Here is a 15,497-nt window from a genome sequence, read left to right as displayed (position 1 = left end):
TCTGAAACTGACTCCTTTCTTTCCACCGTAAGGAGGAGGTGGGTAACTAGCTGTCCTATTTTTCTCTCATAGCATTTCAGGGCTTTGAGAAAAGGAGCTTCAGAGATGAAAGTGGAATAAGGATTCAGGAGGCAGCACTTCATGGGGTCACAAAGAAGCTGGGGCAAAATCTCAAATTTTTACTTTTACTTTTTTTTTTTTTTTTTTGGTACAGGGATTAGACCCAAGGACACTCTACCACTGAACTACACCCCCAGCCCTTTTAATTTTTTTTTTTTACTTTGAGACAGGGTCTTGTTAAGTTGCTCAGCCTGGCCTCAAACTTGAGATCCTTTTGCCTAAGTCTTTGGAGTTGCTGGGATGATAGCAGTTTTAAAGCATATGTTATTATAGATTGAAGATCCCTAATCTAAAAATCTAAAATGCTTTGAAATCCAACTTTTGAGCATAATGCCAGATTTTTGAAACATTTCCAATTTCAGATTTTTTGATTAGAGATGCTCCACCTGCAAAGTCTATGCAAATACTCCCAAATCTTAAAAACTCCAATTTTATGTCCCTGAGCCCTTCAGATAAGGGATACTCAGCCTGAATGACTGTAGTCACCACGTGCAAGAGATCATATAAACTTATTTCTAACTGAAACTCTGTAGCCTTTGACCAACATTTCCCAAAACCTCAAGATTCAAGTTAGCCCCAAATGCCAGTTTTTGTTTGTAAACCATTCTTTGATCAACATAAGATACTGGAGATGCTCAGGATTCAGAGATAATGTGAGCAGGATTCAGTCTAGGCACTGTTGATTGAATATAGGAAAAGCCTTGGGGGATGGGTTCTCACTATCTGGTGTCCCTTGGCTGCTCACATGTAGGCACCTTGTAAACAATAACCCAACCTCTTGGGTTCCTCCCTAATCCAGATGGAAAGGGCAGCAACCCAACCTCTGACATGTTACCGATGAATGGATATTTCAGTGTCTGTGGAAGAGGCTCTGACTTTTGACCACTGAGAGCAAAGCAATTTCACCAACTTCACCAGAGTCCCAAGTGATGGAACAGAAAATCAATATTGTAATTACAGCCTTAGCCAGCAACCCAAACACCCGACACAGGCTAAGCAAGCCACTCACCGGTTTCTGTGTTCTCATGCTCTGTGTCGGTGAGTGTGAGGTTAGAGTTGGCTCGGCTGGACAGGCAGGAGCTGCGCCCTGACCGTGTGCTCCGGCCCCAAAGCCGCACAGGGTGTTCAGGGGACAGCACAGTGTCGGCTTCCATGTCAGCATCAGAACTGGCCCCCATGGAGTAACCACAGTGGGGGAGGCCGATGTCTGTTCGGTAGAGGGTCCCATGAGGGGGCGTCACTTCCCCCAGTCCCAGCTCTCGCAGGGTGAAATTGGTGCCTGCGAGAAAACACAGGTGATCTTGGTTAGTGCATGGAGGATAGTCCTCCCACCTGCAGCCCCTTGTCTGAGCTCACCATGGCATTCTCTGCCCAGGCCTTGGTTTGAGGAATTTCCTGTGCCTATAGGGCTTCTTCTGCCCCTTCTCCACCCGGCCAAAGTCTCTGTAACTAAAGCCCAATTCAAATGGCACCTCCTCTGTGAAGTTTTCCTCAATACCACACCTGTGCCGACTGCCCTGCTTCTTCCACCCAGCCCCTGTCAGAGTTCCTGCCCTGTCTGTGGCATGGTGGAGCTTTTAAGACAGAGCTGTCTGCCACTTCTGCTGGAGAGGGCCTCAACAATGGCAGGCAACATGCTTACTCCTAAATTCTTGTGTCTAGAACAAAGTCCAGTGTTCAGAAGGGACTCAATACATGAACATTAAATTGCATTGAGAGCTTCAGTCTGCCCCTTCCAGGTGGGACTTGTCAGCAAGTCCAGGACAGGATAAAAGCCTATGCAATGAGACTTTAGTGGTCTCCTTGGAAACAGAAGTTCCTTTCTGGCTGGTAGGGAGAGCCCAGAGTACTAGAGTGGAGAAGGTCCTGCCTGTCCAAGGAAAGTTGCCTTGAATAAGGAAACAGGCTACCCCTGCTTCTCCCTCACCAGGTGGGGCTGCAATGGGGAATCAGCAGAGATGGGTCCCTTGAGGGTCCAAAAAGGCCTGGAAGTGCCTGAAACTGAGGCTGGAGAAGATGTGGATGAGGGTTATTTACCCAGGTGTTAGGACCTGAGTGACAAAAGGGATGCTGCCTTCATGGGAAACACAGCCACCTTCATTGCTCTTGAACGTTACTCCACAGTCTACTATGCCCAGAAGTATTTTGTGGGTAAGGAAGAGGGAGTATATAATGACTTGAAGGGCCATATGCCAATTAAAGTGATGATCTGGAGACACCGACTTATATCAGATGGCACCAACTCAAAGCTGGCCTTTACTGAAATGCAACAGTGAGTAGGGTATGGCCCCTGACATGAAAGAGCTCAGTCAAGTGGGGAGAGGCAAGCAGATACGTGGTTGAGGGGTGAAGGCCAAGGTGGGGGAGAATATGGGGGCTCTGGGATATAGGAAGTAAGACAGTTGGGTGGGGAGCTCAGGGGAGAGGTCTGAGGATGAGGGTGAATGCAAGGAGCAGAGCTGGAAGACAGCAGAGGCAGACGCCCAAGCATTAAAGGTCGCATCCTGCAACCAGGGAGGACTGAACATAGTAAGCCTGCAAAGGCAAGTGGAAGTCACTGCCAGAAAGGTGGGGAGGGGACCAGCAGAGGCCTTCTAAGCCTGTGCCCCTTGTCATCTGTGTCTAATACCTATCATGCCTGCTGCAGAGGAGGAGCTCAGGAAAAGTTGGCTAAATAAACACATAAACAAGCACTCCCTGACAGTACTTTTGAATGTGGATAAGGGGAGAATGGAGGTGGGAGGAGAGAACTGGTATACTGCTGTGAAAGAGCTCTTGGGTAAGCTGTGGTAGTGGGAGGTGCATGCTGGGCCTGTCCCCCAGGTGCTTCAAGCTGATAGCCTTGATTTGAACAAAGTCATGAATGCTTCCATAATGGTGGGTAAATTCTGTAACTGCTGCCCAAGCCCCCAATGCCTTTTTACATACCTGGTGCCTCAGAGCCTCTGCTCTAGCTATTCCAGATCCTTCCTATAACCCCTCCTCTCAATATCCCTATGATCAGTTACTAAATAAATGGTTAACATTAGCAGGCCCTGCACAGCAGGCGCTCCTGGGCTGTGCTCAGCGGCCGAGCAGACATTCTGATTGGCGGGGGTCTGGGCCAGACCAGATGTTACACATTTTGAATATCACCCCTGTGCGGCATACTACAATCTGCCCTCCTATTTTTCTCTTCTTCGAAGAAAATGAAAACTCCAAATTGGAGCCTACATCCCTCAGCCAGCTTCCCACCCTCTCTGCATATCGTACTCCCCTAGCTATCCTTCGATCCATATACCCCACTTCTGTCCTGCCCTCGCCCTATGTCTGTACTCTGCTGGGCTGGTCTTCTCAAGAGAGGCCATTCACATGTTACAAAAAATGACTTCTCTGTTAAGTGAAAAATCAAATTTATTTGCCATAAACAGCCTGGGTTGCGTTGATTTCCATATGGCTTACCCTGCAAACCCTTTTAAGCAGCCAGAATTGGCATTAATACCAGTGAGCTGAAACATCTTGGGACTAGAGGAAAAGCAAGGTAAGAGTCAAGTCTAAAAGCTCAGGCATCCTGTTGAATACACGGTCTCCTCTTGTTTGTGAATTTGAAGGTTTATTTCATGACATATGAGAAGTCACATATGAGAAGTCCTCGTGCTCTGTTTTGCTTTGTGACATTTTAGCATCTTTGCTTGAGGAGCAGGACATGGGTTGACATCCCACCCCAACCCAGCATCTAGCTGTGCAGTCTTGTGATGGAGATCACCTGGGCTTCAGTGTTCTTGTCTTTAAAATGGGTGATAATCTATGACCCTCTACCTTCAAAGGAGTTTTGAGGATCCAGGATGGTAATTAGTGAACCACTCTGCACATGCCTGCGCATGAGATGAGAATGTACAGGCTGATCCTTACAGATGAGAGGTGCATCTAAGCTAAGGGCTCTCTGAGCTTTCTCAAGCAGGACACAGCTAACTTTGAGATATTTTATCTCTTCCTCTCACTGAGACCCAGAGATGGCAATTTAATAGCAGTCAGCATTTATGAAGCATCTGTTCACACCAGGCTCTGGTATCAAGTGCATTATGTATGATCCTCACCAATCCTCACAACCACCTGGCTATTAGGTACTATTATCCCGTGGCACAGGTGAAGAAGCTAAGGGTCAGAACAATGGCAAAGTCAGAATTTGAATCTAGATCCATCTGATGCCAAAGCATGAGCTTTAAGCCATAAGGGAAGAGCTAAGAGCTTTTTCAAGGCTGAGAGATGGCCTTACTAGCAAGGCAGCTTTGATGTGGATTTAGGCCTGAGGGAGGGAATAGAAATGAGAAAGTCATAAGTGGCTCTGTGTGTGTATGACCTCTGTCATCTTACCTCTGTGATCTTGGGCAAATGATTCAGGGGTTGTTGAAAGAATCAAATGATATTGTGAAAACATATGTAAATTACACAGAATAGTGCTTAACTGACCCTGTCTTTGGAGGGGAGAAGGATAGGGCAGAATCAGGGTGGGTAGCATGAACTGTGAGGGAATGGTTGTCACGCACCAGGCCTCAGAGAGGGCTTGAGGCTCTGCAAGCAGAAAAACAGGACTGCCCAAGGCACCAGAGTGGGAAACAACTACCACTGCAGCCTGGGAATGGTTGAGCAGGGTGGGACCATAAGTGGTGGCTGTGGAGAGGCAGGGGACAGAAAGTCTAAGAAGACAGAAACTGAGCAGAGAGGGCCCTCCAGTGCCAGGTTAGGAGCTCAGCCTCCACGTCATCCCTGGCTCACTCTAGTGTAGTGCTGAGAAAGGCCCAAGGGAAGCCTTTCTGTCTTGAAGGATTAACCAAAACCATCTCCTCTGAGCAAAGGGGATGGTTTTGGTTAATCCTTCAAGACAGATGATAATCACCAGAAATGGGAAGTGGTAGAGGGAATGGAGAAGACAGATGGATTTGAAAGGTGTTCTGGGATAGGATGAACAGGCTGGTGATTACTGCATGTAGAAAGTGAAGGAGAAGGAGTCAGGTATCAGGAGATCCTCCAAATCACCAAGTTTTCTGTACTTACTAAGTGTTACCATGCTTATCACTAAAAAGTGTCATCCCACTGAGTCCTCACAATAATTCCTTGCAGTAGGGCAACAGTTCATTCCATCAATCGCTACCTAACACCTAAAGCTTAGAGAAGGGTCTGATGCAGAAGCCCAGCTCCTAGCCACATTACTATGCCAGGGACTGAGTAAGAATTTAAATAAGCTAAGAATGAACTACAGGACAGGGACTGGGTTTGACCTGTCCCAGCTCCCTCTTGGCACACCTGTGCACCCACCTGCGCCTGGCCCACCCTCACCTGTGCGGCAGAACTCCTCAGCCTCCTGTGGCACCATGTCCTTGACGCGGCCACTGTAGGCAAGGCGGGCGTCCTGGTCATAGGCCTTCAGGGTCTCACTGGAGCTGTAGGATTTCTGCGGGGCTTTGCCCTCCTCACTGTCCGCAGAAGAGCTGGTGTAGCGGCGCTCTGCATCGCGGCGCCGGGTCAGCGAGCGGTAAGGCTTCCTCTCCTTCACGTCCATGGCTTCTGGCTCTCGCTCCTCCACATCCACCAACTGGGCTCTTGCTGCACTCAGAACTGGGTGGTCTGGAGTGGGGGGAACCATAAGAAGCTTGTGAGTTCTGATCTTCAGGAGGTAAAGACAATGCCAGAATTGTCACCTGGCATGGTGACAATGCTCTGGACTACCCTGCCCCTGGATTGGTGGTCACCCTGAAGTGGGTGAAGAGCCTCAGGCTGGAGAAGCCTCTGTTGTCTGGTCGGTGGCAGAGGGCACTGGCACCCAGGGCCTCCAGTTGTGAGTCCTGTCGCTTTCTGCTACTTGGTCTGTTCATGCTCCAGCCTTTCCTCCAGTGCTGGGTATTAGGGGAGCTGACAACAAAGATCAGAGGGCCCTGGCATTTGGTAATGCTTCCAGGCTGGAACTGGACCCTGTTCCCATCATATCCCAGCTTCGACAGGGGAGGACCCAGAACTCTTAAAGGCTCCTGAAGAATGAATAAATGCATGCACTGGGAAGAACATTTTGTATATATTATCTTAATAAATCATCATATGCCCCCAGATGTCATTAGTGTCTCCAACATGTTTGGAAAGAAGTCAAGCTGTAAGCAAACAACCCATAGTCACCCTCACCCAGTAGTTATGTGATTATTTGCTTCTTGCCTGTCTCCTCCACTAGTAGGCAAGCTCCCTGAGGCACGTGCCTCACCTGTTTTGCTTACTGCTTATTCACAGCACCTAGAGCTAGGGCTGGGGCACAGTAGGCACTTAGAATATCTGTTTGACCAATGCTCATGTGTCAGGTGAGGAAACAGCTTCAGAGCCAGGACCAAAACTCAGGTCTGTTGTCTCGGAAGCTTGAGTTTTCCTATTCTGTCCTCCCAAGATTCCAACCTCCAATCCTTCCATCTAGCCATTTTCAGACCCATGGGTCTCAGCAGTGCCACCACCAGCACCTGGGAGCACAGGGCCTGCCCCATGCATCTGTGGCTAGCTATGGAGCATATGGTGTCTGACTGGGGAAGTTCCTTGTCATCCCTGTTCCTCTTTTTTCCCAGCTTGATGCTTTTGCCCTTGACTGACATCTAGGAATTTTTAGCTGTGATATACCTTCTTCTCCTTCCAGATGTTTTCCTTGAGCTCTGGGGTAGCAAACAATTCCCTAAGTTAAGGGGTAAGTACAGGAAGAAAGCAGAATGTCCCTAAAAAGATATATAAGATCCTTATTGTTATGGTTTGGATGTGAGGTGCACCTCAAAATCTCATGTGAGAGACAATGCAAGAAGGTTCGAGGAGAAATGATTGGGTTATAAGAGACTTAACCCAATCAGTGCATTAATCTTCTGGTGGGATTAACTGAGTGGTAACTGGAGGAGGAGGTGGGGCATTGAGGGTGTGGCTTTGGAGTATATATTTGTATCGGGCAAGTGGAGACCTCTCTTTCTGCCTCCTGATCTTTATGTGAGCTGCTTCCATCCACCACACTCTCCTGCCATAATGTCCTGCCTCATTTGGAAGAAGACCTCTGAAACCATGAGCCCCCAAATAAACTTTCCCTCCTCAATAATTGTTCTGGTGGGTCTTTTAGTCACAGTGGTGAAAAAGCTGACTAAAACACTTATTTTCTTAAAACCCAGAGACTTCTCCTTCTGGCTTTCCATTGTTTCATTTTTTCAGAGCAACAGGGGTGTACAGAACATTTCCTCGCTTCACTGTCTTATTAGAGAAACAGCAGAACAAGAGCCCCATGATAAGTGGAGAGCACCTGGGGCCTCAGTGCTGGGTGGGGCCTCTGACGGCAGGGAGGGTGACTCTGTTCAGGTGCAGGTGCCCAGTGCCTGCCCATGCTGCAGTAGGGGAGTCTGGGGTGGGAGGATGTCCTGTGAGTTTTAAGGGAAGTTGGAAATTTGAATTTAGATATGAAATGTGTGAGTTTTAAACATTACCCTTTAAAAATAATAAAAAGATACTTCTCAGGCCAAACAAAACACACCGATACAACAGATTTGCTCTGAAGAGTAAAAGTTCTGCCTGGGATCGTGGACATATGAGGGAGCCCTTTGGCCTAATGATACTCTCTTCCCTTCTAAGACCTCAAAGGCCCTCTCAAGGGTAAGGTTTTAGCTTGGCTCCAGTGCAAAATTCTATCTACTTTTTAAAAGAACCCTCTAGACCCACTCAACAAGTCCTTATGTTCTACCTGTAAACAGTGCCACTTTGCAAGGAAATGGTTGGGGGTTATAATTTCATTTGATGTTTTGGGGGATTTATCATGGACCTGTGTGTCTACTGTAGGCTTTCTCCTCTATAGTTCTTCACACTTTTCAGAGTGCAAACACTTGTGGTTTTATTGGTCCTCATAAAAACTATGAAGTATATAAGGCAACTATTTTCATTCCCATGACATAGATGGAGCAATGTTGACCCAGGGCCATATAGTCCTTTGCCTAGGGCCATGTGGTGAGTTAGCAGCAGCAAAACTGGTGTCAATGGAGAGACAATTGTACCTACAGCCAGTGAAGGTGAATAGATAGATGAATGACTTTTTTTTTTTTTTTTTTTGATTGCCAATTCTCAGTACATCCCTGTGAAACTAGGCAAGGGATTTGACCTTGCATACACAGAAATCAAGTCATGTGACCAGGGCCCAAACCCATGGCCCTGAGTTCTGCTGTCTTGATACTCAGTGTCCTGATGGGTTGTCAGGAAGACAATGGTCTTCAGAACATCTGAGAAACAGATCCCCAGGAAAAACCAGTGATGATGAGTTTTCCTCCAGGGCCTTTCAAACATTCCTGACTGAAATCCAGAGTTAAAAGTACATCTTACATATGACCCAACACCCACATATAAGATGCAAACAAAAGATTCCTAAAAGTTACTGCATCATGAGCAGGGAACTCTGATCAATTTCCTATTTAATTCTCATATATATATATATATATATATATATATATATATATATATATATATTTAAAGATAGAGAGAAGAGAGAGAGAGATAATTTTTTAGTATTTATTTTTCAGTTTTTGGTGGACACAACATCTTTATTTTTTACTTTTATGTGGATCTGAGGATTGAACCCAGAGCTCCACACATGCTAGGCGAGTGCATTACCGCTTGAGTCACATCCCCAGCCCAAATTCTCATATATATTTTAAAAGGCTGATTATAACTATCCAAGTTGATATCAACACAGTACTGGCTTTTGACCCTGAAGGCAACTGCTGCCTCTGTGCCCTCTGGCCTTTCCAACCCCGAAGTGACAAGAATGCAGGTGAGCATAATAAGAATTATTAAAGCCATTATTAGAACTAGTCACTAATAGCTCATAATAATAAAATTAGTATTAACAACAACTAATATGCTTTCATTAGTAGCTAATATTTATTGAGTCCTTACTTTTAACTATTATTACACTTGCTATCATTTTTAATCTTTATGTCAACCCTGTGATTTGGGTATTATGGTTATCTGCAAATTACAGATGAGAAATTGCCAAGCTGAGTATCCTGCCTGAGTTACACAGTTTTTGCCTAGTAGATCCAGAATGGTGCCCCAGGATATTGAACTCAGCACACAAATATAACTGCTAGATGGTATTGCTGTTACAAGCTGTCCAGATGAATTGGCAATGCCAGGTCATGCTGCTGACTTCTTATGCTCCCTAGCAATCCTGCTGAGCCAATAGGATGAATTCTAATTTTGGCCAAAATGAAGGCTCTTCTGCATCTGGACCATCTCTTCCCATCTTATTGGGCCACTTGTGTTTTCCAGACATTGACTCTGGCCTCTCTGCCTTTGGGCACACTATTCCATCATTGCCCATGTAGCTAACTAGATGTTTGTTTTCTTGTCTGCCTCTCCTCTTGACTACAGTTCCTTGAGGGCAGGCTGGGCATCCGCAGTGCCACAGAATGTCTGCTAAGTGAAGAAGTGAAGAGAATTGTTTGGCAGCTACTTTATCCCTTCTTAAGTAACACAAAATCTTGGTAGTTCCCTGTAGGTTAATATGTATTAAGTAAATCTGAAAGACTGGGCTAGAAGTATGTATTCCCCACTGACTAGCTATACAACCCCAGATAAGTGATTAACTTCTCTGTGATTCAGTTTCCTCATCTGCAGGGTTGTTTTGTAGATTAAATACATCAATATATACCCCTATTATATGGTCCCTGGTACATAATGAGTGCTCACTATATATTAGCTATTATTATCATCAGAAAATTACACATTTTCTCTTAAAGGGTGTAATTTAGAAGGCTCCAGCTACATAACAGGTATAACTGGAGAAGGTACATCAACACAGAATTTTATGCTATAAGGCCGAGGACCACTGTAGGGATTACACTGGAGGATGACTACTTCTTTACATCAGCTTTAACCTGTTGACTAAAGACACGGGCTTCAAGGCAAAGGCTCAGTAACTACAAATTATGAAGAACACAGTCCCCAAACTCATAGCTTTCTTGTCAGAAAGCAGAGGCAGGGATAACAGGACTACCCACTCCCAACGCCCCGCATATTTTCATCTTGATAGCAACTCAGGAAATATTTACTTATTTGAATAGACAGGTCAGTCATGGCTCACATTCAAATTGGCATTGAATAGTGAGAGTAAGAAGAGGGTGGGGTGGAAGAAGTAGAGAAGTGTCCCCTTGGGGCAAGAGTCTCCAAAGCAGAGACTGGGAGGCCCTGACAGGAGGTTGGGAGGGATGCTGGGGAAGGTGGCCCACCTGGAGCCCTGTGGTCTCCACCACGGGTCAGAAGCAGTGTGGCACATAGCCATGCTTAAACATGCTTGTTCTTTCCCTATGGTGGCTAAGATTTGAATGTATTCTCCCAAAGTTCATGTGTTGCAGATTTAATCTTCAAATTTGTATGTTGATGGCATTGAGAAGTGGGGCCTTGGGAGGTAATTAGGGTTAGATGAGGTCATGAGGATGGGGACCCCAGAATGGGTTTAGTGGCTTTGGAAGGAGAGAAGAGAGACCCAAGCATGCAAATTTGCACTCTCTTGCCATGCAATGCCCTCCACCAGGTAAAGACGCATCACGAAGTCATTTACTAGGTGCTGTATCTTGTTACTGGCCTTTCAGATGCCAGAACTGAGAAATAATGTCTTTCTTTATAGATTACTCAGTCTTTGGTATTTGATAGCAAGAGAAAATGGACTAAGACATCCACTAGACTCTGATTTCCCTGATGCCTGTAAAGCCCACTAGCATGACATCCCAGGCCTCTCAAGATCCTTCCTAACTCTCCCTCTGCTTCTCTCACTGCTGCAGAAAACTCACTACCCCACTCTGAATCCCCGAGACATACCCTCCATGCAGTCCTCCAGAGCTGCCTGCCATTACTGATTCCCCATACTCTTTCATACCATGAAGACTCTGCATCATTTACTGGAAATCTCCTAAGGGATGCACCAGAAGGAGATGGTGGGCAGGAAGGTAGGATATGAGAAGTCTGAGGTATGTTCCCTGATCTTTACTGTGGCCTCAATCCACGCCACCTCTTTCCAGGTGACTCCTTTTCCAGATCTCCACCTCATACTAGACTCTGCTAATACCTTCCACCATTCTCACCAGCCCAGACCAGGGCTGTATCAGTTTCCAGCCATACTCGACTCTGTTCATTTCACCATCTTGGCTGGATCCCTGTGCCTGCTTACCCTGTCTCTTCATTATAGTCTGTTCTTCTAAACCATCTGGGGGGGATTCTGTTTTCTGTAAGAATGCTGACCAGGAGACAGCTGCCCCTCCTCCTGCCTGTCTTACTTTGAGCAGCTACCTCCAGCCTTGTTGTTAGAATAACGCCAGCAGCTACTGCGCACTCTGGGTTTGCTGTAGGCAGCTTGGGAAAGGATTTAGTTTGATGATGGCATTTAGTTCTCACCCTTCCCAGATCTGTGAATGGGCCCCATTAAAAAAAAAAATAGACACTTAGAGAAGTTAAATAGTTACCTAAAATCACAGGAAGAGAATAAAGAGTTGGAAGTGTTCAATTCTGAGACTTCCTTCCCATGCCCTCTGCCATGCTGGTGATAGTAGCTCCAGGTTAGGAGTCAGTCCTCCTTGGCCACCTTCTGCTCTGTGGCACTGGCAAAGTCCCTTACCCCAAGAAGCTGGGTTTGTCAGATGCTTTGTCAACTGTAATGTTTTACATAGGCATAAAGAATGGAAAAATTATTACTATCAATGCCACCGTCTTCATTATTATTGATTTATTTTTAATCAACAAATTATGTAACTAGACAGACTCAATTAAGCAGACAAAGTTGTTCTGGGAGGCTCAAGTAGTTAATAAATATAAGCCTAAAGGAAAATCGAGCAACTTCATCATGGCAGGCTAACACCAAGGCTCCTACCATGGCTCCAGCTCAAGTCTACAATCACCATGAGCAATTGGCTTCCATGAAAGACAATGGGCCAGCCCAAGGAAATGGGCAAAACCCAGGAGACGGCACAGACTTTTCCTGTTAGCCTGCTTCTAGGGGCAGTTTTCTAGTCCCATCTCCAAGTACAACTTGAGCACCACAGAGTTCTTTTCAGAGAACCATTCACTTCCAAATGGTGACAGACTAGTCTTGTGCTAGGCACTGGGGACTCCAGTGATGAGCAGGACATGAGCCTTGTGGTGACAGTTTACTGAACCCTTGTGGTATTAGCCACAGGGACCATCAGCAACAAATGCTGTGATAAAGTATGAACTGCAGGTTTGTAAGTCCATCCCCATGCTCTGACATGGGTGTCAGTTTTGTCTGTCAATGGGGAGGGAAAGTAGGCCCAGGACAGGAGGAGGGAAGGAGCCAGAAGGTATTGAGGCCAAAGTTCAGTGCTTTCCACATTGGAGAGAGCAGGCTGAATGACCCAAGTGGCTGATCAAGTTCACACAGCCAGTAACGGACATGACTGGGACCTGAATCCAGGACTCTCTGACTCTAAAATCCACATTTTTATATTTTTTTTTGGTTTGTTTTTCTTTTATGTGGAGTTGGGCTTGGATGGTGCCAGAAGCTTGGAACAGGCGTGTGAATGAGGGGAGGCCCGGGAGACACCTGGTTGTGATGGTGATCAGAATATCATTTCAGATAGGAAAAGAGCCAGTAACAGCAAAGAAGCTACTGTTAACAGAATACCTCATCATGTGCTGGGCCCTGGGTACATGTTATTTCTAGTCTCTGCACCCACTGTGCAAGGTAGGTGTTATTCTCTAATTTTATATTTTCTCTTATTTACTGCTATTTTATCAATAAGATAATAAGATCACAAGTTCAAAGAGATTGAGTGACTTTCTCCAAATCACAAGGTTCCAAGTGTCTGGGTCTAGATTTGAACCATAAGAAAATGTTTAAACCTCAATGAAAGTAGTGAACATCTAGTCCCATAGGCTAATTCATTTGATAAATAATTGCTAAGTCCCCTTCATCCTACCTAAGTGCTGAAGGAGATGCTGGACATATCCCAGGAGGCTCCTTCCTCCCCAGCTCCCCCTTTCCCCTCCCTTTCTGCATCCTTCCCTCCACCCCCAACTCTAAGTTTCTGCCCTGCTGTGTCGAGCCTATCTCAAGACATCAGAGGACAAGTCATACACTTTTGACTCCTTGGAGCTTCTTGGAATGGGCAAATCAGACAAAGAAAGGATGCCACCCACAGGCCCTGAGCCCTTACTGAGGTGGGCCAAAGGTGGAGAGATGATCAAGGGCCCTCACCAGTCACACTGACATCTAAAACTGAACCAAAGAATGTCAGGGAAAAGGTGAGCCAGGCCAGACAGTTTTAAGATATGAGGAGGTCTAGATCTGCAGCTTCCAGATCTTTCTGACCTACAGTGAAAATACACTTGTGTCACAATTCAGGGCACACCTACACCTACAAATTTTAAAATGAAAACAAAAAATCTCACAAAGCTCTGCTTAACCTTGCCACAGGGTGGAATTTGACATTTTCTTTCTTTTTTAAAAATGATTTTTTAGTTGTTGATGGATGTTTTATTTTATTTATTTATTTTTATGTGGTGGCTGAGGATTGAACCCAGTGCCTCACACATATTAGGCAAGTGCTCTACCACTGAGCCACAACCCCAGCCCGGAATTTGGTATTTTCTGTTCCATTCTACTTATGTAGAATCGTTAGTGGGTTGCAACCTACAGTTTGAAGCACACTGTTCTAGGTCATGCTGTGGATGAATGCTCCTGGAACAGACAGAAGGTGGTCACTCCTGAATTCTGACTTTAGGGAGGGAAAGAGATTGGAGATGGAGCCTGAGGAGAATCTCTACACCCTGGTAGAGATTAAAAGAAATTTCCAGAATACCAGTGAGCAGTAAAATGCAAAGTCCATGTGGATTAGAGAGCCTGCTGGGGAAGCCCTGGAGGGAGCATCCCCTCCAGCTGGTTTCAGAGAGGCCTTGATGCCTTGGGGGCCTGCAGCTGCCCTGGAAGACTGACCAGGGTGGGGCTCCTGAAGACGGGGAGATGTGAGGAAGAGATAACAGAAACAAAGCTGTCGGTGTTGGGGAGACACTCAATTAGCAAACCTGGGCCCTTCTTGTGGACTTCAGCGATATTTATGGAGGGGCAGGGGCCTGGAGCATTCGCAGGGAGACTTCCACAGACAGTGCAGCACTGCCAAGAAACCTCTGCCCCGCTAAGGCCTGGGGGAAATAGGGGCTGTTATCACTCCGATTACCTCGCAACCTCAGGAACAGCCAGAAATGAGCCAGGAAATTGACTGAATTCCTGCTGGACAGAAGTTTTATAAGTTTTGCTTAACATAAGCATGGGGTGATATTTTTAGTTCTTTGTGTGTCAAAAAGGGCCCATAATATTTCAGAGCTAAAATGTGTTCTGCAAAATATAAGTTCTGGGTAGTATCTGGGTGTGTATAAAACCATAAATTTTATTTCCCTTAGTTCTTCCAATTTGGAGGACTTGGCTTTAAGCTGGCGGGAGGTGGAGGAGATGGTTGCCCTTATTCTTGTGCCAGGTGCCGTGTTGGGCTCTGGGCAAACCAGAGGAGGCATCCTTATTCCCACTTTACAGATTTGGAAGCTGAGGCTCAGTAGCAAAGTGATGCTCAAGTTCACACAACACACCAGGCACACCAGGGCTGGAACTGGTGTGACTCCCAGGTCTGTGCTCTCTGTTGTGGCACCCAGAGTGCATTTTTCTGGCCCTGTCAGTTTGGGGTAATGCTTTGCCTTTGTTTTTTTGGTTTTTTTTGGGGGGGGGGCAGTACTAGGGATTAAACTCAGGGGCACTCAACCACTGAGTCACATCCCCAGCCCTATTTTGTATTTTTATTTAGAGATAGTATCTCACTGAGTTGCTTGGCACCTTGCTAAGTTGCTGAGGCTGGATTTGAACCTGTGATCCTCCTGCTTCAGCCTCCTAGCTGCTAGTATAACAGGCATGTGCCACCATGCCCGGCTCACTTTGTCTTTTTAACAGTGAGACATTGATATTAATAATGGTGGCTAAGAGCAAGGTCTTTACAGGCATTTCTTCATTAATCCTCACCACATCCTAAATCATTCCCATTCTACAGACAGAAACCAGGATTCCAATAGGTTTAGTATCTTGGCCACAGTAAGAAATTAGCACAGCCAGGATTCAAACCTGTGCTACTCCAAGACTCAAGCTTCTCATTCATAATCTACACTGCTTCTTACGTGGTCATTCATATTCTAATTTCCTTAAGTGTTCTACTTGTTCTTTCACTTTGCTTTATAATAGTATTAGTTCTTCTGATGACTTGACTTGGCACCTGACCTGAACTTGGGAGAAGGACTTTCACAAATGCTTCTTGATGGGCCCTGCAAAGAAGAGCACACTAGGCCAGGGAGAGGGTTTT

The 15,497-nt window shown here is 45.9% G+C and overlaps 1 protein-coding gene across 7 annotated transcripts in view; it reads right to left on the bottom strand.

Moving 5' to 3' along the window:
* The window catches only part of Tenm4 (teneurin transmembrane protein 4), a 768,485-nt gene that overhangs the window by 374,776 nt on the left and 378,212 nt on the right, over positions 1-15,497 (bottom strand). For all 7 annotated transcript variants that reach the window (XM_076846576.2, XM_077108835.1, XM_076846577.2 and 4 more), the window contains 2 exons: positions 5,437-5,724; positions 1,130-1,399 (listed from right to left, as the gene is read on the bottom strand). In XM_076846576.2, coding sequence (XP_076702691.1) covers positions 1,130-1,399; positions 5,437-5,724 — 558 coding nt within the window. The remainder of the gene's footprint in view (positions 1-1,129; positions 1,400-5,436; positions 5,725-15,497) is intronic.

Source organism: Callospermophilus lateralis, chromosome 2 (assembly GCF_048772815.1).
Source record: "Callospermophilus lateralis isolate mCalLat2 chromosome 2, mCalLat2.hap1, whole genome shotgun sequence".
In the NCBI taxonomy this organism is placed as follows: domain Eukaryota; kingdom Metazoa; phylum Chordata; class Mammalia; order Rodentia; family Sciuridae; genus Callospermophilus; species Callospermophilus lateralis.
This window is presented reverse-complemented; position numbering and strand designations above follow the sequence as displayed.